Source organism: Artemia sp. Qi Xiang Cuo, chromosome 15 (assembly GCF_049724085.1).
Source record: "Artemia sp. Qi Xiang Cuo chromosome 15, ASM4972408v1, whole genome shotgun sequence".
Lineage (NCBI taxonomy): Eukaryota > Metazoa > Arthropoda > Branchiopoda > Anostraca > Artemiidae > Artemia > Artemia sp. Qi Xiang Cuo.
This window is the reverse complement of record NC_142808.1, coordinates 9,882,227-9,908,745: the sequence shown is the minus strand read 5'-3', so window position 1 is coordinate 9,908,745 and position 26,519 is coordinate 9,882,227. Positions and strand designations below refer to the sequence as shown.

The 26,519-nt window shown below is 33.2% G+C and overlaps 1 protein-coding gene across 1 annotated transcript in view; it reads left to right on the top strand.

Moving 5' to 3' along the window:
- Positions 1–26,519, top strand: part of LOC148943306 (homeobox protein Hox-B1-like) — a 50,597-nt gene that overhangs the window by 7,731 nt on the left and 16,347 nt on the right. Inside the window, exon 2 of the mRNA XM_089101858.1 lies at positions 22,238–22,401. Coding sequence (XP_088957984.1) covers positions 22,238–22,401 — 164 coding nt within the window. The remainder of the gene's footprint in view (positions 1–22,237; positions 22,402–26,519) is intronic.

Genomic DNA, 26,519 nt, shown 5'->3' with positions numbered 1-26,519 from the left:
GTTTTTGCCTTTGTGCGCACTCAATGGATAATGTGTCATTGTGAGCATTTAGGAGGTCATATGAGCAGTGTCATTATGAGGAAGAGCTTGTTTCAAAGAAATTTGCAAGTTTCAAATCTTACCTTACTAGAACTCAGCCGTATCCATGGATAGATTAGGGGGCTCCACCTTCCCCCCTCCCCCGAAAGTTTTGTACAGCTCGCAAAAACATAACATAAATATATATAAAAGAATTTTGATGCTTTTTCACAAGTTTTTTTGTACCTCCCCCCCCTGAAAAAATCCTGGATACACCCTTGTTAAAACAGCTCTTGGTACTGTTCTATTATATAAATACACTCGAGAAGTGAAGTTTGGCGAATGCTAATGAAATAAAACAAAATATGATGAAAGTACAATGCTTTAGTAACAAAATTATGAAAACTACCACAAAGAAATATGGAAGGGCCCAGAGCGCGTAACCTAAAATAACCTAACCTAACCAAAATACCAACTAAATATTTAATTAAAAAGCTATAATGTGGTTTCCCAACGAGCATGTTATTGTCTGGTATAGACAGCAGTAAATACCGGGTATTCGCAATGTAAGTTCTCGAGTGTGTTTTATATATTAGAACAGTACCCAGCTTTTTTTTTCTTATGTTTTTGCTATGTTTTTGCTATGTTTTGCTATGTTTTTTGCTATGTTTAAAGTCAAATGTTATCGTCGTCTAAAATGTGATCGTCTTAGATCCAGCGACAAAGCAAATTGAATTTTGCATGGGTTGTAGGGTTTGAATTTCAATTACTCCAAACTTTATTGAATAACTTCAAATATTGATTTTTAGACCCATATATTGCTCAATTACAAGAATTGCTCGCAAAGATTTGACATAGCTTCGGATTAGACAAAACATATTGTCCTAGTCTATCTAAAAAATATTAAATAAAAAAAGAAGTTGTTTCAACTGAAATTAAGGAGCAACATTAAAACTTGAAACAAACAGGAATTATTTCGTATAAGAAGGGGTCACCTACCTCCTCAATACTTTTATCTTCACGCGAAAGTTTTTTTACAATTTTAAAAAAGATTCCTATCCCAATTAAATGACCCTTGTGTTTCAAGAGTTGTTCTTAAAAAAAATGGGACAAACAGTCAAGCTTTTAACGTAAAGAGCAAGGTACTGAGGAGGGGGAAAACCTCTTCATACATGGAATAATTTCCATTTCTTTTGATTTTTAATGTTGCTCCTTACTTTCAGTTGAAGTTTTATTTTTATTTAATTTCTTATTGTTTTCCAAATAATACTAGTAAATCTGGCTCACCCTCCATGAAAAATTGTCTCCCCTCGCCAAATATTCCTCCGTGGAAAGTTCCTCCAACGTATTTTTTAATTAAATTTGTGTATAGGGCATTTAGTGTATATTCCCCAAGTCCCTATTTAAGGACATATTATTATTAATCATAAGTCTGATTTCAATTGATTCTCGGACTACCTGCTTTATGCCTAGGTCATTGCTAATCATCTCATTGAATCGCCTTGTTTTACCTTACTTTTTATTTGTCCTGGTTGAACTTCGCTGAAGTACGGATGCTGGGACTGCTTTAAAATTTTTTGATTTTTGCTTTTATTGGTCGCATGTGGTTATGATTCTTTTTTCTCTTATATATTTTTGTCTTGCTGAGGACGGCCCTTGGACATAGGGCCGAAATGTTCATTCAAATTATCTCCACTGTCTTGCAAAAAGATTTCCCTATTGTTCTTCGTGCTTTTGTTGTCTGTTAAGGAAGGCCGTGTGGTCTCCGTCGCTATTCTCTTAGTAAACACTTTTGAACTTGAACTCTATGTCTACAACCAACTTTCGACTTTATGAATGTAATGGTCTCTAAATGGCGCGTCTTTGTCTATGGTTTCCTGATATTACACACACACACACACATATATATATATATATATATATATATATATATATATATATATATATATATATATATATATATATATATATATATATATATATATATATATATATATATATATATATATATATATATATATATATATATATATATATATATATATATATATATATATATATATATATATATTTCTTTATTAATGTTTATTAACGTTGTCTATTAAAAATAGGGGTTGGTCATTGCCTCCCAACACCTAAGCTGACTTAGTATTCAATCTCTCCATGAAGACCAGTACGCTTCTTCTCGAGTCATAATCACTTACTTGACACAAGTGGTTAAAGAATTATTGCATCGCAAAACTGACATCTCGAGTGGTTTCCAAGGGCAGGGTCGTATCCAGGTATTTTTTGAAGAAGGGGGGTTACAAATATTAAAAAAACCTATCAAAAATTTGTTTATATTCATTTCTGTTACGCTTTTAGAAGTCGGACGAACATTTCAGGGTTGGGGGGGGTTTCAAACCCGTTACATCCCCCCTGGATTTGGCCTTGTCCATGGGCATAGAAAAATGTTTTTTCCTAAGATACAGTGGAAGCAGAAAGAAATTTACCACATTTTGTCAAAACTTAAGTTTAACCTCCCCCCCCCCTCCAAAAAAAGGAAGAAGTGCCCTCACTTTTCAAGAATTGTTCCTGGGAAGAGTAATGATCATTTTAAGGGAGTATCCTACTCATAAACTCATGGTCGTTTTATACAAAAGAACTTGGTATATAGTAGTTTACAATTCAGAACCTCTTGGATTACAACTCTAGTACTAATAACAGAAGGTAATATTTATGATGATAGAAATTCTATAAAGTTTCATTTCACTTGTGCTGTACGGCAATTAGGGTTTAGAGTTAAATCATTTTCTTTTTGTATCTACTTCAGGAATTTCCTTTTGATCATTGTTCCTTTTTTCAGTTTTCAATTGCGCTCTAGAAGTCGGAATTGATATAGCCTATAACAGGCGATTGAAATGGGAGGGGGACTTCATGTGTGTTCCTTCCCCCAGTTCGTTATTTTCCGAAGGCTTCATTGACTTTCCTGGACATAACCATTAGCCCCTTTATCAGACAAAAAAAATCCTCACTGGAGAGTGCCTGACTTGAGCTGTGATTCTACAAGATTCTATTTTTACGCTTTTTTTCCAATGTGGCACCATTTCAGTATAAGGCAAAGAAAATTCTTTGTATCCCCTTTTACTGAGACTGGTGTTGACTATGTCTCTTTTCCATGCAAATATTTGCAGAAATTTTTTCATCCTCGTCTTTGTAGACTGGCAAACAAAAATACGTTATTCTATACGTCTTTTTTGACGGGGGAAAAATCACAGGAGTAAACAATACTGAGCGAGTAATATTGAGGTATTGAATTTCACTTGTGATAAGTCAGATCAGGCCGACATTCAGGGGCGGATCCAGGAAATATATATATATATATATATATATATATATATATATATATATATATATATATATATATATATATATATATATATATATATATATATATATATATATATATATATATATATATATATATATATATATATATATATATATAAAATACAAATTAAAAACTATACACAGATATGAATAAATATATAAATAAATAAAAAAATGAAATAAATCAGAAAAATGGGATAATTCTGGAAAGTTGTGATGTTATTGTTTAATGAAGCACGAGCTGTGCTAGGAACAAGAAAGGTTTTAAAAGGTCAAATTTTCCAATTAAAATTTAATATTATTCTTATGTATTTTTTATCTTTTCTCGTGCAGAAATTCTGACTTTTTACGAAATAAACAGGCTTAGCACAAAGGTCAAATTAGGATTTAAATAGATTTGTATTTTTTAGACTTGTACAAGAAGTTCCAAAGAAGTTATGAAATTTTTCGAAAATGTTTTTAAATACGATGATCGCATTGAACAGTGGAATCAAGGCCGTATCGAGATTTGAACCCCCCTCCCCGAAATTTTTGTTCGACTCTTAAATACGTAGCAAAAATGCACAGGCCTATAAATAATTTTTTGATACGTTTTTAAAATGATTTTTTTATGACATCCCCCCTCCCATCAAAAATTCTGGACGTGGCCTCGTGTGGAATGGAAGTAGATGCAGTCTATACTTAGCGAAAATTAATTTTGATATCGAAAAAGTTTTTGGAATAAGGAATCTGAGCTCGGGTAGGCTATTTGTATTCGTTTTCTTGCATCCCTCGGTTTGAAAAACATTCTGAAATCTGTTATGGGAGATAACCACAATTTTAAAAAATATACTCAAAGATGAGGTTAGTTTTCGATAAGTTTAAAATTATGAAAGAGTTCATGCATATAACCTAAGTCACTAGTCACTAAGTCACTAGTTTTGATGTAAGCCAAACTAAGTACGCATTTTACTGAAAGCAGTCTCAGGTTAGTCGTCAATAAGCCAGGATGTTTTAAAAAGATTGCTTGAATGAACAACCTTTTAAATCAGTCTTAGCTGAGTTTCCATGGGGTAATAGCGATAAAGCTCTTCCAATCTTAATTTCTTATGTTTTATGTAATTAAGAGTATACTTTTTCAAACTATTTTTCGAGTTTTTGTTTAGTTTCCCATCCATTTTGCTGAGGGTACGGCTACTTAGGTAAAATATTCCTGTTTATTGGTTTCATTTAACCTGTCTTGAAAAAGTCCACATTTATTGGACTTTTTCTTGTACTTAATTTTTAGCTGTATAATCCCATTTGATACAAAAACATCATTGGAACATGGATCCAAGACCTTAGCCCGGTTTTGTTTTTCGCGGGGGGGGAGGGTAAATTTCAAGAAGCACATTCAAAATTTGTTTATATGCATTTTTGCTACTTTCTTACGAGTCAAAAAAAGACGGAGGAGGGGGCGTGGGGTAAAAAACCCTATCTCCTTCCTTCCTCCCTTAGATATAGCCTTGCATGCATTACACTGATGATCACTGTTGATCATCACTGATTCATGGCTGATGTTTCCATGACAGGTCTATAGGAATATTCGATGAGACTTGAATTTATGTGTTATATTATTGATTTTCGCACTGCGTCACTGGCGGATCCAGGGGAAATGCCTCCCCCAAGTGTTTTCTGGCGCCCTCCTTCCGTGTCTGTTTTTCTGTTTTTCACTCTTTTTTTTAATAAACTTGTCATTGTGGTCAATTATTGGCACCTTTGTTGTACAGCCCCCCCCCCCAAGAATTTGCTCTAAATTTGCCTTGGCACTGTGCCTTACTTAGACCTTAATAAAATGTGCCGATCTTTCTCTGCTAAATTATTACAGAATATAAACAATTAAAGTAATCAGTAGTTTTTTCAGATCAAACTGTTATGGGTTTTTTACAAAACTTCAGAATATCAAACTGTTAAACAAATCTTTTAATTTTTATTTGAGTTTTTTTTTTATATTTTAAAGTGTCAAGACTTTCTAGCATCAAGAGTTTATGTGTAATAACTATTGAAAATTTAGTTTTGTCTGAAACACTAACAAGCACTGCACAATGTCGCACAAAACAAATTCCCCAAATAATACTGCACAAAATCACACAAACTATTTCCACAAAAAATTATTTGCACAAAACTGCACAAATCAAATTCCACAAAAAAAGTACTAGACAAAACTGCAAAAAAAAAACAAAGTCCACTAAAAAAGTACTGCAAAAAATAAATTTTTCAAAAAAAGAACTGCACAAAACTATGGAGACAAGAAAAAAAAAATATTTCTTTGAATTCGAAATAAGTTTTTTTTTAGAAAAGTTTCCCTAAACAAAAATAACCAGGAGTACGAAATTCAAACGTTTTATAAAAAAAAAAAATTGTTAAGCTCAAATAACTCTGAGTTCCAAATTAAAAATAAAATATATTAGAAATAAAAATAAAAGTCCTATCTTAATAGTAAGTTTTACTTTTCCGAAAAACAGATTAATATAGCTCCTCATTATAAAGCTACGTATGATTCAGGGGTATCCAGGGTGGGTGGGTTGGATTCAGGGTTTGAGCCCGCCGCCCCAAAATGTTTTTCCGCCTCATAAAAACATAAATTGCTGGCGACAGTAATACAGTATTTTCTTAGTTCAAAATGTGGCATGTTACAAAGTATATGTTATAGGCTTCAGGCAAAAAACAAATGAAATTTTTTTTAGGATGTTTGTTTTTCATTAATGAATGGTTATTCCCAATAGGTCATATAATATTTGTTTGGCCTTCCCGAGATAGGACAAATACATTTTTTTTTACATCAAAAGCTCCAAGTTCATGCTATTTCTGTATTTTAGGAAAAAAGATATAACATATTCCATAAAAATTATAAATACCTCTAATTTTATTGAGAGCTACCTTGATTATTGGAAAGCAATCTGAGCAAGTCTATCAATCGTATTTTGTTTAACAATAGCTGGTCACAACTTTCCTTTTTACAAAAATTTTCACATACAACCTTTTGAATAGCTGCAACCGATGGGTAGCATACTTTTATGTTAGTTAGATTTGCGATAGATTTTCTATCAGAGCCGCTCCTAGGGTTGGTGGTGACGGTGGTGCCACCAGAAAAATTAAGTACAGCGCCCCCTTCTGACTCAAATATAAGCAAAAAAATGAATCAAACTGAATAGTTAGGTCAAAGTGTCGATCCCGCCCCCAGCTGCGGCCCCTGCGGCACCTGGGAATCTGACCTGCTTGCCTCCCTCCCCCATAGGACCGGCTCTATTTTCTATTGTGTTTTATTTTTCTTCTAACGCAAATTTTAGAAGGAAGATTTCCGTGATATATTTTCTAAATTCAAGTAGTTTTGGGTTATACTTTTGTATTTAATTCATTTAGCTCAAGGAGGCGTCATGGCCATTCAGTTATCCAAAACCGACGTTAATTTATTCTTTTCGGCTTTCACGAGGGTTATCCAATATAACTATTTGTTTATTTAGTTCCTTTGTACGTATGAGTTTCAACCTGCAATTCATTTTTTCATGATTTACAAAAGGTATTCATCAAATGCTCTCAGCTTACAGGTATTTAGCGACCCCCTATTTTAATAAGGCAGCTAAGAGTTTGTTATGATAACATTTGTAGAAATAAGGTCGTGCAATTCAACAATTATTAAAGAAACCGTTCAATTCGGCGATATTTTGATATTTCACATATTTAATGAGCAACTAAATAAAAAAAACAAGTTTTTTCAACGCAAAGTAAGGAGCAACATTGAAATTTAAAACGAACAGAAATTACTACGTATATGAAAAGGGTTACCCCCTCCTCAACACCTCGCTTTTTACGCTAAATTTTTTGGTACTTTTAGAATTGCTTCTTATTGTTCTAATTAAACTACCCTGGTGGTTCAGGAGCCGTCATTACATAATTAGGACATTCAAACTTTGATTTTTGATAAAAATATTTTATGCTGCATAAGCTGCCATGCAATATTTATTTTCTTTTTAAATTCTAACATTGCTCTTTGTTATCATCAGAAAAACCCTGTTTATGAAAATTAATATTAGCCACCAACAAAATTGACAATACCAGGGGATACTCACTAGGTAGAATCAAAATTTACAATTAAAATATTTACAAATTCACTTAATTACCATAAAATTTGCTATTGTAGCTTTTAAAATGTAATATAAGCTATAATAAAGATTTCATGAATTTTTTAAATCATAAAAAATTAAATTTGATGATTTATGTTAAAAATTCATTGCGTATTTAGTGTTTGTTTTCTTCGCAAGTTTTAAAAAAATGTATATACAAGAATCACTCACTGAGATTAAACAAAAAAGCTAAGTTTTCTAAAAATATACGGTGCAGCAATTTTTGTTTAGCTCTGAAATTGAGATTCTGGTTAATTCCAACCTTTTTTAATTAGAGTTCTGAAGATGTTGATCGTATGTATGACCAGATTAACATTAGTATATACCAAGGTACCACTTCTACAAGGCCCCCGTACCAAACAGTTTTTTCTGGTAGGTAAACAGGTCATTACACTCGGTCATTACACTCTTTGTCAAGAGGAATGAGTACAACTTGATTGATGATTAGGATTTGAATAAAAGGAATAGTTTTCTTTACAATTCATATTAGTAAGAGAATTGAATTCAAAGAGAATAGTTTTTATTTGAAAGGATATTAGTGGAGAAAAAAATGAGTGGTGCATTTACACTATTGGAGATTAATGATGGAACCGACAGCAGCAGTAGCACCGACATACAAGTACCTAATAGGGCTGTGGAAATAACTGCTGGTTGTAGACTATATCTTTAATGTGACGTTATGTAGGCGAGATATGTGATATCATTAAGCAACTTTAAGCAGGAGGAACAGTTGTGTTTTGCTGGAAAAGTAAATATTCTCCAAATAAATAAAATTCGGTCGGCATTAGATATCCTATCGAAATATATTGATGAGAACAAAATGCATCAGTGAATATTATTATTATTGTAATTATGTTCAATAAAAATGTTTCTAAATCAATGATATTTTTTTCTTTTTCTATATTAAACTAGCGTATATTTTTTAGAGTATAAAAAAGAAATTCTGTTTAGTCTGAAGTTGGTTGTGAGAGAGTTAGGACTCTAAGAAATGGATAGATTCGAGAAAGATCGAATCATGAGGAATCTAGTTCTTATGGAAAAGCGTAAAAAAAAAAATAGCAAGCCACACATCCCAAATCATAGATTTCAGACAACACACACGCCAACGAAAGACTAAGAAATCTAGCTCCGAAAAGTACACTGAATCGAACGGTATGATTTTGATTAAAATTCACTGACTTTTAGGGTGAGTTTCCTCCTTTATTCAAAAAATAATGCAAATCTTCTCAGGCGCATAACTTTTGATTGGTAAAACATCTTCTTAGGCGCATAACTTTTGATTGGTAAAACTAAATTTAATGAGTTGAAATCACTTATATATTTGAAATCAGCATAAAAAATATGATTCTATTGATATATCAATGGATATCAAAATTCCAGTTTTTAGAGTTTCGGTTATTATTGTTATGTTTCTATTGATGTATCCATGGATATCAAAATTCCAGTTTTTAGAGTTTTGGTTACTATTGAACAGTGTCGCTCCTTATTTACCTTCTTATTTGTTGATTCTGAATATGGATATAAACAACATCAGTCACTATTTATAGTTGAATAGGACATGGTTGAACAAATCGTCAAATCGTCAAAAAACCTACTTGATCTAATGAAGTGGAATAGAAACTAACCAAACTGAAAAGATAATTGTAATAATTAACAGTTATTAAGTAGATCATGATTTAATCTAAATAAAATTGCTTTTTACTACTACCGATTGCCAAGCAGTAAGAGGAAATTACAATTCTTACTTTTGGTTCAAAAAACTCTTTTTTTTTCAATTTTTGATTGTTTTCCAAATCATACCCAGGCCTAACTGAGATATTATTTGAAGTATCGGTCCCTTAAAATCCTTGGTTAATTGCTTTTTAAAATATTTAAATCAGTAATTGCACGTTGATTAATACATCCTATGTTTAAATTTGCAATTTCAATTTTGTATAAAATTTGAATATACGTAAAAAATTGGCGATGAATAGTAACTTTGGAATACTTTGGAATAAATTTCAAAATTCTGAGTTTGGAATAACTTTGGATAAAAAATGGAATTCTATTTTATTCTGTTAGAACTATTTTGGATTTGTGTTAACTATTTTTTTATTTTTAAGAATAATTTATTGTTTTGTAAGAAATAATTTGGATTTCTTACAACTTTTTATATTTTTTAAGAATTATTTCTGTTTCTTAAGAACAATTATTCTGTTAGTACTATTTTGGATTTGTCTAAAGTATTTTTGTATTTCGTAAGAATGATTTTTGTTTTTTAAGAACTATTTTTGGAATTTGTTTGAACTTTTTGTATTCTGTAAGAACTACTTTCGTTGTTGTTAGAATTTTCGTGCTTTGTGACAAGTATTTCATATACTACTGATTGCCAAGCAGTAAGAGGAAATTACAATTATTAATTTTGGTTCAAAAACTCTTTTTTTTATTCAGTTTTTGATTGTTTTCCAAATCATACCCAGGCCTAACTGAGATATTATTTGAAGTATCGGTCCCTTAAATCCTTGGTTAATTGCTTTTTAAAATATTTAAATCAGTAATTGCAAGTTTATTAATACATCCTATGTTTAAATTTGCAATTTCAATTTTGTATAAAATTTGAATATACGTAAAAAATTGGCGATGAATAGTAACTTTGGAATACTTTGGAATAAATTTCAAAATTCTGAGTTTGGAATAACTTTGGATAAAAAATGAAATTCTATTTTATTCTGTTAGAACTATTTTGGATTTGTGTTAACTATTTTTTTATTTTTAAGAATAATTTATTGTTTTGTAAGAAATAATTTGGATTTCTTACAACTTTTTATATTTTTAAGAATTATTTCTGTTTCGTAAGAACAATTATTCTGTTAGTACTATTTTGGATTTGTCTAAAGTATTTTTGTATTTCGTAAGAATGATTTTTGTTTTTTAAGAACTATTTTTGGAATTTGTTTGAACTTTTTTTATTCTGTAAGAACTACTTTCGGTCTTGTTAGAATTTTCGGGCTTTGTGACAAGTATTTCATATTTTGCAGAAAGCTATTTTTAATTCTGTTAAAACTATTTTGGATTTCTGTAAAGGATTTTTTCTATTTTTAAGAATAGTTTTTGTTGTTTAAGAACTATTTTCAATTTTCTTACAACTTTTTGTATTTTGCAAGAATTGTTTCTGCTTTGTAAGAATTATTTTTGGAATAAGTTTGAATTTTTTGTATGCTATAATAACTATTTGGGATGTTGTTAGAAAATTTAGTGTCTTGAAGCAAGTATTTGGTATTTTGCATCAAGTATTTTATATTCTGTTAGAACTATTGTGGATTTGTGTAAAGTATTTTTGTATTTATTACGAATAATTTTTGTTTTGTAAGAACTATATTGGATTTCTTAAAACTTTTTGTATTTTTTAAGAATTATTTCTGTTTTGTAAGAAATGATTTGTATTTTGTCTGAACTTTTATATTCTGTAAGAACTATTTTTAATTTTGTTAGAAATCTTTTGATTTTTTAACAAGTATTTTGTATTTTGCAAGAACTATTTTTTATTCTGTTAGAACTATTTTGGATTTGTCTAAAGTATTTTTGTATTTTGTAAGAACTATTTCCGGATTTTTCTGAACTTTTTGTTTTCTGTAAGAACTGTTTTCGATGTTTTTGAAATTTTTGCTATTTTTGAAAAGCATTTTATATTTTGTAGTAACTATTTTTTATTCTGCTAGAACTATTTTGGATTCGTTTAAAATATTTTTTCTATTTTGTAAGAATAATTTTTGTTTTGTAAGAACTATTTTAGATTTTTTAGAACTTATTGTATTTTGTAAGAATTATTTATGTTCAGTCAAAATTATTTTTAGAATACGTTTGAACTTTTGTATTCAATTAGAACTATTTGGGATGTTGTTAGAATTTTCATATTTTGAAGCAAGTGTTTTGTATTATGTAGCAAATGTTTTTTAATCTGTGAACTATTTTTTTTATTCTGTTAGAACTATTTTGGATTTGTCTAAAGTATTTTTATATTTTGTAAGAACTATTTCCGGATTTTTCTGAACTTTTTGTATTCTGTAAGAACTGTTTTCGATGTTTTCGAAATTTTTGCTATTTTTGAAAAGCATTTTTTATATTTTGTAGTAACTATTTTTTATTCTGCTAGAACTATTTTGGATTCGTTTAAAATATTTTTTCTATTTTGTAAGAATAATTTTTGTTTTGTAAGAACTATTTTGGATTTTTTAGAACTTCTTGTATTTTGTAAGAATTATTTATGTTCAGTAAAAATTATTTTTAGAATACGTTTGAACTTTTGTATTCAATTAGAACTATTTGGGATGTTGTTAGAATTTTCATATTTTGAAGCAAGTGTTTCATAGAGACAACACACACACACACACACACACACACACACACACACACACACACACACACACACACACACACACACACACACACACACACACACACACACACACACACACACACACACACACACACACACACACACACACACACACACACACACACACACACACACACACACACACACACACACACACACACACACACACACACACACACACACACACACACACACACACACACACACACACACACACACACACACACACACACACACACACACACACACACACACACACACACACACACACACACACACACACACACACACACACACACACACACACACACACACAGAACACACACACACAGCACACACAGAGATGCACACACACACACACACACACACAGAGACGACACACTCAAAGTGACGACTTACACATAGAGATGACACACACACATAGAGACAACACAAACACACACACTCACAAACACACACACACACACAGACAGACCACACACACACACAGAGATGACACACACAAAGAGACGACTTACACAGCGAGACCAAAAAAACAAACCGACAAGAAACCCCCCCAGTGATTAAATAAATCGATAGACGACATTCACACAGAGACGACACACACACATATAAAACACACACACAGACGCCACCCAAACCCAGCGAAGCAAAACTCACCGAGACGACACTACAAAAAGAAACGACACACACACACACAGACGACACACACACAGAGAGACAACACAGACAAATAGAATAAACACACAGAGACTACACACACACATAGAGACAACACAGACATATAGATTAAAGACAAAAAGATACCACACACACACAGAGAAGACAAACACGCATATAGACCGCACAGACATATACAGGAGACAAACACATAGAAGCAAAACCCCCTGAGAAGACACACACACACACAGACACCACACACACACACACACACACACACACACACAGATGACAAACACACAGAGACGACAGACACAAAGAGACGAATCACACGGAGAGGTGAAACTAATAGAGAAATCACACACACACACACATAGACCCCAAAAACACAGATACGACACACACACAGACACAACAAACTCGAAGATACTACTAAAACATAGAGAACAAAGACACGACAACCACACAGAAACTACACACGCACACACACACACACACACATACACAGATACGACACACACATAGAGACAACACAAACACTGAGACGACACACACAAACAGAGACGACAACACATATAGAGACGACACGCAAACAGAGACGACAAACACACAGAGACAACACACACACATATAAGAAACATCCACAGAGACGAAACAAGCACAGATACGACACACACACACACACACAGAGTCCACTCGAAAAGATAGAGGACAAACACACAGAGACGACAGACAAAAAGTTACACATAGAGACACACACAGATACGAAACACACAAAGCGACGACACACGCACAGAGAGTACAAAACACACAGAAACGACACACACACACACACAGAGACGACACACATACATAGAGACAACACAGACACACAGATACAAAACACCCACAGAGACGACACACACACACACACACACACACAGAGACCACACACACACACATACGACAGACACAAAGAGACGAATCACACACAGAGAGGACAAACACACAGAAACGACACATGCACAGAGACGATACACACACAGAGTCAACACACACAGAGAGACAGACACACACACACACACAGAAATGACAAATACACATAGAGATGACACACACAAAGAGACGTCACACACACACACAGATACAGAAACACACATAGGGTGACACACACATAGAGACAACACACACACACACGTGACACGACACACAAACAGATTCATAGTGAGAGAGACACAAAGAGACGAATAACACACAGAGAGTACAAACACACAGACACGACACATTCACAGAGACTATACACACACACAGAGTCAACACACACAGAGAGACGACACACACACACACACAGAAATGACAAATACACATAGAGATTACACACACAAAGAGAATTCACACACACACACACACACACACACACACACAGATACGACACAAACATAGGACACACACACAAATAGATACAACACACACACACACACACAACAACACCCACAGAGAGCACACAAGCACAGAGACGACACACACACACACAGAGTCCACTCAAACAGAGAGAGGAGACAAACACACACAGAGACAACACACACACACAGATACGAAACACCCACAGAGAGGACACATGCACAGAGACGACACACACACACAGAGTCCACTCAAACAGAGAGAGGACAAACACACAGAGACGACAGACACAAAGAGACGAATCACTTGCCTTTCCTTGGCACCTTTCCAAACGAGCGGGATTCCCCACTGATTCCTACACATTGCAAAAAAGTGACCAGCATGAAAACTCCACTTTTTCAACCAGACTGGTTTTTTGACACGACACACACACCGAGTCATAGTGAGAGAGATATCCAAAAAGTTGGGGTTAATCTAGGCTCACTTAGAGTGGCGCGCCACTCTAAGTGAACCTAGATTAACCCCAACTTTGTGATATCTCTCACTATGACTCTGTTTGTGTCGTGTCAAAAAACCAGTCTGGTTGAAAACGTGGAGTTTTCATGCTGGTCACTTTTTGCAATGTGTAGGAATCAGTGGAATCCCGCTCGTTTGGAAAGGTGCTCAGGAAGGCAAGTGATTCGTCTCTTTGTGTCTGTCGTCTCTGTGTGTTTGTCTCTCTCTGTTTGAGTGGACTCTGTGTGTGTGTGTCGTCTCTCTGCATGTGTCCTCTCTGTGGATGTTTCGTATATGTGTGTGTGTGTTGTCTCTGTGTGTGTGTGTCTCCTCTCTCTGTTTGAGTGGACTCTGTGTGTGTGTGTGTCGTCTCTGTGCATGTGTCCTCTCTGTGGGTGTTGTGTGTGTGTGTGTGTGTTGTCTCTATGTGTGTGTCGTTCCTATGTGTGTTTCGTTTCTGTGTGTTTGTATGTGTGTTTGTGTGTGTGTGTGTGAAGTCTATTTGTGTGTGTCATCTATATGTGTATTTGTCTTATGTGTGTGTGTGTGTGTCTAGTCTCTCTGTGTGTGTTGACTCTGTGTGTGTGTATAGTCTCTGTGAATGTGTCGTTTCTGTGTTTTTTTCCTCTCTGTGTGTGAGTTGTCTCTTTGTGTCTCTCTAACTATGACTCTGTTTGTGTGTCGTGTCAAGTGTGTGTGTGTGTGTTGTCTCTATGTGTGTGTCACCCCTATGTGTGTTTTGTATCTGTGTGTGTGTGTGACTTCTCTTTGTGTGTGTCATCTCTATGTGTTGTTTTCATTTCTGTGTGTGTGTGTCTCTCTGTCTCTATGTGTGTGTTGACTCTGTGTGTGTATCGTATCTGTGAATGTGTCGTTTCTATGTGTTTGTCCTCTCTGTGTGTGAGTCGTCTCTTTGTGTCTGTCGTCTCTGTGTGTTTGTGGACTCTGTGTGTGTGTGTGTGTGTGTGTGTCGTCTCTGTGGGTGTTTTGTCTCTGTGTGTCTGTGTTGTCTCTTTGTGTGTGTCGTCTCTCTCTCTGTGTGTGTGTGTCGTGTCTGTGTGTTGGTTCCTCTAGGGGCGTGTGTCTTAGCGTTTTGGTTGTCTGAGCGTGTTTGTTCTAGATGTGTATCTTTTTTTCGTTAGTCTCGTGGTGGGGTGCCTCTGTCGGTTCTAGAGGAGTCTGTGTGTGTGTGTGTGTGTCTGCTCGTTTCATTTTTACTATAGGTTTAGTTGGCTTCTCTGTGTGTGCGTTGTCTATTGTTTTGGGTCATCTATTTTTTCGCGACTTCTCTCTATGTGTTGTCGTCTCTGTATGTGTGTGTCGTCTCTGTTGTGTGTGTTTATCGAGTGTGGGTCCTGCGCTGTGTATGTGTGTGTGTGTGTGTGTGCGTTGTACTCGTCTTGTTTCGTTTATACTCGATTTTAAAAATTATTTTTTATTATCTTCTTTATCTTCTTCTCTGTGTGTGTGTGTCTTATCTGTGTTTTTTTTTTCTCTGTGTGTGTATGTGTGTTGTCTCTATGTTTGTCCTCTCTGTGTGTGATTCGTCTCTTTGTGTCTGTCGTCTCTGTGTGTTTGTGCTCTGTGTGTGTGTGTGTGTGTGTGTGTGAGTGTTCTCTATGTGTGTGTGTCGTCTATGTGGGTGTTTTTTATCTGTGTGTCTGGCTTCTCTATGTGTGTGGTGTCTCTTTGTGTGTGTGTGGTCTCTGTGTGTGTTTTGTTTCTGTGTGTGTGTAATCTCTTTGTGTGTTTTGTCTCTCTGTGTGTGTGTGTTCTGTGTGTCTGTCATCTCTATGTCTGTGTTGTCTCTGTGTGTGTGTGTCGTCTCTGTGTGTGTGTGTGTCGTGTGTGTGTGTTTTGTCCTCTCTGTGGTTTTGTCGTAGCTTTTGGTGTTTCATGTCTGTGTGTGTTTTGTGTATGTGTGTTTTTCGTCTCTGTTTGCGTGTCGTCTCTCTATGTGTGTCGTCTCTGTGTGTTTGTCGTCTCTGTGTGTTTGTGTCGTCTCTATGTGTAAGTCATCACTTTGAGTGTGTCATCTCTGTGTGTGTGTGTCGTCTCTCTGTGTGTGTGTGTGTGTGTGTGTGTTTGTCGTGTGTGTGTGTTTGTGTCATCTCTTTTTGTAAGTCGTCTCTTTGTGTGTGTAGTCTCTGTGTGTGTGTGTGTGTGTGTGTCATCTCTGTGTGGATTTTGTCTCTCTGTGTGTGTGTGTGTTTGTGTGTGTGTGTTTTTGTGTTTTTTTGTGTGTGTTTGTTTGTTTGTGTGTGTTTGTGTGTGTGTGTGTGTGTGTGTGTGTGTGTGTGTGTGTGTGTGTATGTGTGTGTGTGTGTGTGTGTGTGTGTGTGTGTGTGTGTGTGTGTGTGTGTGTGTGTGTGTGTGTGTGTGTGTGTGTGTGTGTGTGTGTGTGTGTGTGTGTGTGTGTGGTGTGTGTGTGTGTGTGTGTGTGTGTGTGTGTGTGTGTGTGTGTGTGTGTGTGTGTGTGTGTGTGTGTGTGTGTGTGTGTGTGTGTGTGTGTGTGTGTGTGTGTGTGTGTGTGTGTGTGTGTGTGTGTGTGTGTGTGTGTGTGTGTGTGTGTGTGTGTGTGTGTGTGTGTGTGTGTGTGTGTGTGTGTGTGTGTGTGTGTGTGTGTGTGTGTGTGTGTGTGTGTGTGTGTGTGTGTGTGTGTGTGTGTGTGTGTGTGTGTGTGTGTGTGTGTGTGTGTGTGTGTGTGTGTGTGTGTGTGTGTGTGTGTGTGTGTGTGTGTGTGTGTGTGTGTGTGTGTGTGTGTGTGTGTGTGTTGTCTCTATGAAACATTTGCTTCAAAATATGAAAATTCTAACAACATCAAAAATAGTTGTAATTGAATAAAAAAGTTCAAACACATTCTAAAAATCATTTTTACTGAACATATATAATTATTGCAAAATACAATAAGTTATAAAAAATCCAAAATACCTCTTAAAAAACAAAAATTATTCTTACAAAATAGAAAAATATTTTAAACGAATCCGAAATAGTTCTAGCAGAATAAAAAATAGTTACTACAAAATATAAAAAATGCTTTTCAAAAATAGCAAAAATTTCGAAAACATCGAAAACAGTTCTTACAGAATACAAAAAGTTCAGAAAAATCCGGAAATAGTTCTTACAAATTATAAAAATACTTTAGACAAATCCAAAATAGTTCTAACAGAATAAAAAAAACAGTTCACAGATTAAAAAACATTTGCTACATACTACAAAACACTTGCTTCAAAATATGAAAATTCTAACAACATCCCAAATAGTTCTAATTGAATACGAAAGTTTAAACATATTCTAAAAATAATTTTTACTGAACATAAATAATTCTTACAAAATACAATAAGTTCTAAAAAATCCAAAATAGTTCTTACAAAATAAAAATTATTCTTACAAAGTAGAAAAAATATTTTAAACGAATCCAAAATAGTTCTAGCAGAATAAAAAATAGTTACTACAAAATATAAAATGCTTTTCAAAAATAGCAAAAATTTCAAAAACATCGAAAACAGTTCTTACAGAATACAAAAAGTTCAGAAAAATCCGGAAATAGTTCTTACAAAATACAAAAATACTTTAGACAAATCCAATATAGTTCTAACAGAATAAAAAATAGTTCTTGCAAAATACAAAATACTTGTTAAAAAACAAAAAGATTTCTAACAACATTAAAAATAGTTCTTACAGAATATAAAAGTTCAGACAAAATCCAAAGCAGTTCTTACAAAACAGAAATAATTCTTAAAAAATACAAAAAGTTTTAAGAAATCCAAAATAATTCTTACAAAACAAAATTATTCGTAATAAATACAAAAATACTTTACACAAATCCACAATAGTTCTAACAGAATATAAAATACTTGATGCAAAATACCAAATACTTGCTTCAAGACACTAAATTTTCTAACAACATCTCAAATAGTTATTATAGCATACAAAAAAAATTCAAACTTATTCCAAAAATAATTCTTACAAAGCAGAAACAATTCTTGCAAAATACAAAAAGTTGTAAGAAAATCGAAAATAGTTCTTAAACAACAAAAACTATTCTTAAAAATAGAAAAAAATCCTTTACACAAATCCAAAATAGTTTTAACAGAATTAAAAATAGCTTTCTGCAAAATATGAAATACTTGTCACAAAGCCCGAAAATTCTAACAACACCGAAAGTAGTTCTTACAGAATACAAAAAGTTCAAACAAATTCCAAAAATAGTTCTTAAAAAACAAAAATCATTCTTACAAAATACAAAAATACTTTAGACAAATCCAAAATAGTACTAACAGAATAATTGTTCTTACGAAACAGAAATAATTCTTAAAAAATATAAAAAGTTGTAAGAAATCCAAATTATTTCTTACAAAACAATAAATTATTCTTAAAAATAAAAAAATAGTTAACACAAATCCAAAATAGTTCTAACAGAATAAAATAGAATTCCATTTTTTATCCAAAGTTATTCCAAACTCAGAATTTTGAAATTTATTCCAAAGTATTCCAAAGTTACTATTCATCGCCAATTTTTTACGTATATTCAAATTTTATACAAAATTGAAATTGCAAATTTAAACATAGGATGTATTAATCAACGTGCAATTACTGATTTAAATATTTTAAAAAGTAATTTACCAATGATTTAAGGGGCCGATACTTCACTTCATATCTCAGTTAGGCCTGGGTATGATTTGGAAAACAATCAAAAATTGAATAAAAAAAAAAGAGTTTTTGAACCAAAAGTAAGAATTGTAATTTCCTCTTAATGCTTGGCAATCAGTAGTATATAAAATACTTGTCACAAAGCACGAAAATTCTAACAACACCGAAAGTAGTTCTTACAGAATACAAAAAGTTCAAACAAATTCCAAAAATAGTTCTTAAAAAACAAAAATCATTCTTACGAAATACAAAAATACTTTAGACAAATCCAAAATAGTACTAACAGAATAATTGTTCTTACGAAACAGAAATAATTCTTAAAAAATATAAAAAGTTGTAAGAAATCCAAATTATTTCTTACAAAACAATAAATTATTCTTAAAAATAAAAAAATAGTTAACACAAATCCAAAATAGTTCTAACAGAATAAAATAGAATTCCATTTTTTATCCAAAGTTATTCCAAACTCAGAATTTTGAAATTTATTCCAAAGTATTCCAAAGTTACTATTCATCGTCAATTTTTTACGTATATTCAAATTTTATACAAAATTGAAATTGCAAATTTAAACATAGGATGTATTAATCAACGTGCAATTACTGATTTAAATATTTTAAAAAGCAATTAACCAAGGATTTAAGGGACCGATACTTCAAATACTTTCTCAGTTAGGCCTGGGTATGATTTGGAAAACAATCAAAAATTGAATAAAAAAAAAGAGTTTTTGAACCAAAAGTAAGAATTGTAATTTCCTCTTACTGCTTGGCAATCAGTAGTAGTAAAAAGCAATTTTATTTAGATTAAACAATGATCTACTTAATAATTGTTAATTATTACATTTATCTTTTCAGTTTGGTGAGTTTCTGTTCCACTTCATTAGATCAAGTAGGTTTTTTGACGATTTGACGATTTATTCAACCATGTCCTATTCAACTATAAATAGTGACTGGTGTTGTTTATATCCATATTCAGAATCCACAAATAAGAAGGTAAGTAAGGAGCGACACTGTTCAATAGTAACCAAAACTCTAAAAACTGGAATTTTGATATCCATGGATACATCAATAGAAACATAACAATAGTAACCGTAACTCTAAAAACTGGAATTTTGATATCCATGGATACATCAAAAGAATCATATTTTTTATGCTGATTTCAAATATATAAGTGATTTCAACTCATTAAATTTAGTTTTACCAATCAAAAGTTATGCGCCTGAGAAGATGTTTTACCAATCAAAAGTTATGCGCCTGAGAAGATTTGCATTATTTTTTGAATAAATGAGGAAACTCGCCTTAAAAGTCAGTGAATTTTAATCAAAATCATACCGTTCGATTCAGTGTACTTTTCGGATCTAGATTTCTTTCTTTCGTTGGTGTGTGTGTTGTCTGAAATCTATGATTTGGGATGTGTGGCTTGCTATTTTTTTTTTTTTTACGCTTTTCCATAAGAACTAGATTCCTCATGATTCGATCTTTCTCGAATCTATCCATTTTTTAGAGTCCTAACTCTCTCACAACCAACTTCAGACTAAACAGAATTTCTTTTTTCTACTCTAAAAAATATACGCTAGTCTACTATAGAAAAAGAAAAAAATACCATTGATTTAGAAACAGTTTTATTTAGCATAATTACAATAATAATAATAATCACTGATGCATTTTGTTCTCATCAATATATTTCGATAGGATATCTAATGCCGACCGAAGTTTATTTATATGGAGAATATTTACTTTTCCAGCAAAACACAGCTGCTCCTCCTGCTTAAATTTGCTTAATGATATCACGTATCTAGAATACATAGTGTCCCATTCAAGACATAGTCTACAACCAACAGTTATTTCCACAGCTACATTAGGTACTCGTATATCATTGCTGCTGCTGCTGTCGGTTCCATCATTAATCTCCAATAATGTAAATGCACCACTCATTTTTTTTTTCTCCACTAATATCCTTGCAAATAAAAACTATTCTCTTTTAATTCAATTCTCTTACGAATATGAAGTGTAAAGAAAACTATTCCTTTTATTCAAATCCTAATCATCAATCAAGTTGTACTCATTCCTCTTGACAAAGAGTGTAATGACCGAGTGTAATGACCTGTTTACCTACCAGAAAAAACTGTTTGGTACGGGGGCCTCGTAGAAGTGGTACCTTGGTATATACTAACATTTACCCAAGGGAATGTTAAGGTCGTAAATATTTTATGATGGTTTACAATATAGACTACATGGAAGGGATGAGTTCAAAATCAGCTGTTAGTAGCCTATTAGTCATGAATGATGACAAAAGATTAAATCCTTCTCCAACTCTCCGAAATGTGTAGCCTATTCTTATAAATTTCGTTTTACAAGGCACTCCGTAAATATATCCAGGATTTTTGTTTGAGGGGGGGAGTGAACAAAATTAAAAAAAACACACACATCAAAACTTGCTTATATACATTTTTTCACCTTTTTAAGTGTCGGAAAAATTTTTTTAGGGGAAGGAGTTTCAGCCCCGTAACTTCCCCACCCCTGGGTACGGACTTGCTCCCAATAAGGGTTTTATATTGAAAACTGTCTTCAAATCTTTAATTTCCTTTTTACGAGTTCATTTGAAGTAGACATCAATTTATATATATTTGATGAGCTAGAATCAGAACGATTGGGAAAAAGTATGACCGAAACAAGATAACAAATGAAAGTAGTGTATGTTAGGAACGATAAAACCCTGAGGGAATACACAGGTCTTAAACCAGCTATTAGTTATTTGATTATTAAAAAAAAAGTATATGAGGTTCTCAAGGCCGTATCCAGGAGGAATAGGGGGTTTGAATCCCGCTGAAATGTTAGTCCAACTCGGAAAAACATAAGAAAAATGAATATAAAAAATTTTTTATGCGTTTTTGAAGTATTTTTTGTAAAATCCTCACCCCCTGAATAATAACCTTTTGCCCCCCCCCCTGAAAAGAAATCCTGGATACAGCCCTGGTGGTTCTAAATGATATGGAGGCTGTATGGAAAGTTGAAAAATTCATAGTTGTTATAATCTACAACCTTATTATCAATGAAAATGAACCTCTGCCAATGCTAATGAAAATGAGCCTCTGCCAATGCTAATGAGAAGTAGGATCGTAACTATATAACTTTATTTTTATTTTTAGCACCGAGGAATGATTACTATGGTGGTACGACCAATAATACTGGAAGAACTAATTTCACAACAAAACAATTAACTGAATTAGAGAAAGAGTTTCATTTCAACAAGTACCTGACGCGGGCAAGAAGGATAGAGATAGCAGCAGCTTTACAATTGAATGAAACTCAAGTAAGTCAGTCCCTTTTCCCTTATCATGCCAGACCCGTCTTAGCCGGGTGGTTAGCGCGCTAAATTTGAAACCCTTTGCCATTGAGGACAAGGGTGAGAGACCTGGTGTTGCTGATTATTTGGTTTGGAACGGAGGTCAATGGCGTGACTCAGCCAGTGTTGATCCAACTCTAAATGGGTACCTGAAAAAATCTGGGGAAGGTAAACAGGAATGGTGCGCGAAAGCACAGGATGGCTGGTCCCCAGTCCCCCATTGTACTTCCTGGCTGAAGGGCCATGAAACGGAGATAAACAGTACTGGTAGGGATTGCAATACCTGATGCTGTATTCTTTTTCTTTTTTCTTTCTATCTTGCCATTTTGGCTACTGTTTGTTTCCATGGTAATTTTCTTTTTTTCCACATACCTTATACAGAGGCATTGCTATTGCCAGCTTCATTGTTAGAGACAAGGCTTCAAGGAAACAAAAAGCCGATTAATGTTCTATGTCGAAGAATATTCAACTTCCTTTTTTGATACATGATTTGATTTTGCAATATATTAAGCTTTTGCCCCTATAATGTGCCGTCTACAAACACTCATGTAAGGACATCTTTAAATTATTAAATTAAATAAGTTTCAGTGCATCCCTAGTAAGCATACACCTCGATTTACTTATATTGTCGAAAAAGGGAAAACTTTACTCAGGATTTTCCATAAAGGCACACTGTTGAAAGTCTTATTGTCTTTGTGTAATATGTCATTGGCTTGAGAAGTACAATCGCACAAGTCATGTATGATTTGATTTTACTCTGCTAAACCCACTAACTACACCTTTTCTACATTATAACTACATTAACTACATTAACTACATAACTACATTAATTACATTAACTACATCACTACATTAACTACATCACTACATTAACTACATTAACTACATCACTACATTAACTACATCACCACATTAACTACATTAACTACATTAACTACATCACTACATTAACTACATTAACTATATAACTACGTTATACTAACTAAATTAACTACATCACTAACTACATTATCTATATCTACATTATATCTACATTATATCATCATTTTACATTATATCACTTTCTACATCACTTTCTACATTAAATGTAGAAAGTGATGCTTCTGAAAGTACGTTTAATTTTTTTTAAAGGAGTATGTTTAATAATATAATAGGTTGCCGCTGTTAAAGTATCTGTAACTGTATGTTTGTTGTTTGAGTAAGTTAGATTTGATATTTGTGGAAGTTTTAACCTTTGTAACTTACTTGAAAGTATTAGCCTTTAAAAATGTCGAAGAAGGAATAAATTTGAGAGTTATTAGACATTTTCTAGATGTCATGGAGTTAATAAAACACTACTAATAAAGAAATAGCTTCTAAGGTTGACTTAAAGAACTATCTGAAAATTTCCGTTCTCTCTTTCAACAGTATTTTTAGAGAAAGTCACAAGAACAACAAGATTTGTCGTTTCTGACCGTTTTTCTTTTCTTCTTCGAGTTTTCCCTTAAAAGTAAATTCTAAGGTATGGTTGGCAGGGGGGGGGTGGGGAGAGGGAGTTGAGTATAGTGGGTGATGGAGACTGGATTGGTTATTATTATTTTTCTTGTATGTTTTTTATTATTATTTTTCTTTTATATTTTATTTATGTATTATCATTTTTAATTCAGTTATTTATTTATTTGTCTATATTTTTTTCCTTTTTTTTTATATTATTATTATTATTATATATATATATATATATATATATATATATATATATATATATATATATATATATATATATATATATATATATATATATATATATATATATATATATATATATATATATATATATATATATATATATATATATAATAGTTGACAGAATAATAATAGTTGACACATTTTGCAGGGGGGGAAACCTTTATCTTCACTTCTTTCCTTGTTAAGTAGTTACGTCGAGTTTCGCGCGATCGCAAACCTTCGTAGGTTTTCTCCAGCGTGAAAGTGTCGTTTAATTTATTTATTTGCTTATGAATGTGGATTAATAAACTTATGAACTTATATGAAATTATGAACATAATATATATTATATATATAAGAGCCTGATGATTTTCTTGGTATGTTAGAATCGTGGCTTCGGAACCAGAAGAAAGGGGTGGATCCAGGGGGACTGGGGGTACCCCTCCCCTCCTCCTCAATATTTTTTTGACCCTCTCATTCTGTTGTTCTCTTTTTTACTCTTACCTTTTTTTTCTTATCTTTTAGACTTTATGATCTTTAAAAGATAAAAATGTAAAGGAATCTTAAATTGTTCTCATTTAATAGTTTATATGAAATGGTCTGGAAAAAAGTGACGTCATGTCGTCTTACTCTAAACCAAAAGAGGAGTCTCCCATTTTCACTATTTTGCAGTAAAGTGAACATAAGATTTTCACCCCTTTGGTTTTGAGCACAGTGACGAAATCTCAGTTGGCTTGTGTTTCTAATTTAGTGTGATCACAGCAGATTAGAAAATTGCAAATATTGAGTTTGAAAATATGGGTGTGCAGTAAGAGGTGAATTTCCTACAAGAATTTCCAGTAGGTAGGGCTACCAGTAGGGCTACCAGTAGGTAGGTAGGGCTATCGATGGTACTTTTTTCTCTACATTCCTTCGATTTACAATTCACAAAAAAATAGCCAGAGAGTAATTCTTATTTTATTAGAATTGTATAGCTTGGGGCGTAATTTTCTATGGGGCAGGGGGTAACTGCCCCCTTCAGGCCCACGTTTGCCCTCCTCCCAGACATTAGTTTGCCCCTCCAGCTGAAATTTAATTCCTGCTAAAAATCTTGTCAAAATCAAAATACACCTTCATAATTCACGTATCCACAGAAACAGGTCAGTGTTCTTTAGTGTATCTTTGCCTTTATGGTAATATATGACTCATTTTTCAGTTTTCACTGTCATTTTCATTTTATTTGGGAAAATAGGCTCCAGATTTGCCCCCCCCCCTTCTCAGGATTTTTACGAAATTACACCATTGTGTATTTTGTTGGCAAGACAGAAAATGCTGCTCTTATTTATCATAATTTATCTTAACATTAAATATTATCTGCTACCAGTGGCGGATCCAAGGGGGGGGGGGTGAGGGGGAGCTCCCCCCTAGCGTTGTGTAAAGTAGTGTAATTTACTTAATTAACTCAAGTTTGCGTTAATTAAACTTGTTCCTAACGCAAATTTATCGGATCAACCTATTTTGCGCCCCCCCCTAATTTATTTTATCCGATCAACCTATTTTGTGCCCCCCTCCCCAAAAAAAATCCTGGATCCGCCCCTGCCTGCTACATCAGCAGCCGTTGTCGAAACAAGACCAAGACAACAGCATAATAAAAGATAAGAACCATAAACAAAAGCCGATTATTTAATTTTAGCGTTGGCGATTGGTGAATATTTTATTTCAAATTAAAAATTGATTTAAACTGAGACTGTCCCAGAGAATTTAAAGCAAAAGTCTCATAAAATATACAAGGGATATTTAATGCTATATGGGCCACTTTACCTTAAAGTACCGGGGACACTAAAAATGAAACCAGATTCTTTGAACTGGTTAAGTCCAAACTTGCACAATCATATCTGTCTTTTAAAAAAATCAGAAAAACCGAGGAACTCAATTTCTGATGCAAAAGACGTCTGATAAAGGTATGCAGTTTTAACACTTAGCGGCTGGCGAATTTGAAAATAAAGAACGTGTATGAAAAATCAGCAGAAAATGAACAAAAACATGCCGCCATGGAGTTCCAGAAAATTTAATTTTCTTGATTGTTGTATCAAAAGACAAACTCTGCCATTAATTGGCAGCTGGACTGTGATAAATAAAACGTGATAAATGTGATATCGAAATAAAACGAAATAAAACGTGATAAAACGTGATATCATGGCAAACTGTGATAAAATAAAACGGTGATTAAATGATTAAACTTAAGTAACAATAAAACCCTAACATATCGTTACCTAATAGGAATAAAATAGGAATTACCAAACAGGAATGAAAAAAACGTATATGTCATAGAACAGCTGAAAGTCTAAGCTATCCATTAATATCAGTATTATAAAATTCTTCAGATTAAACATTTTAAATTG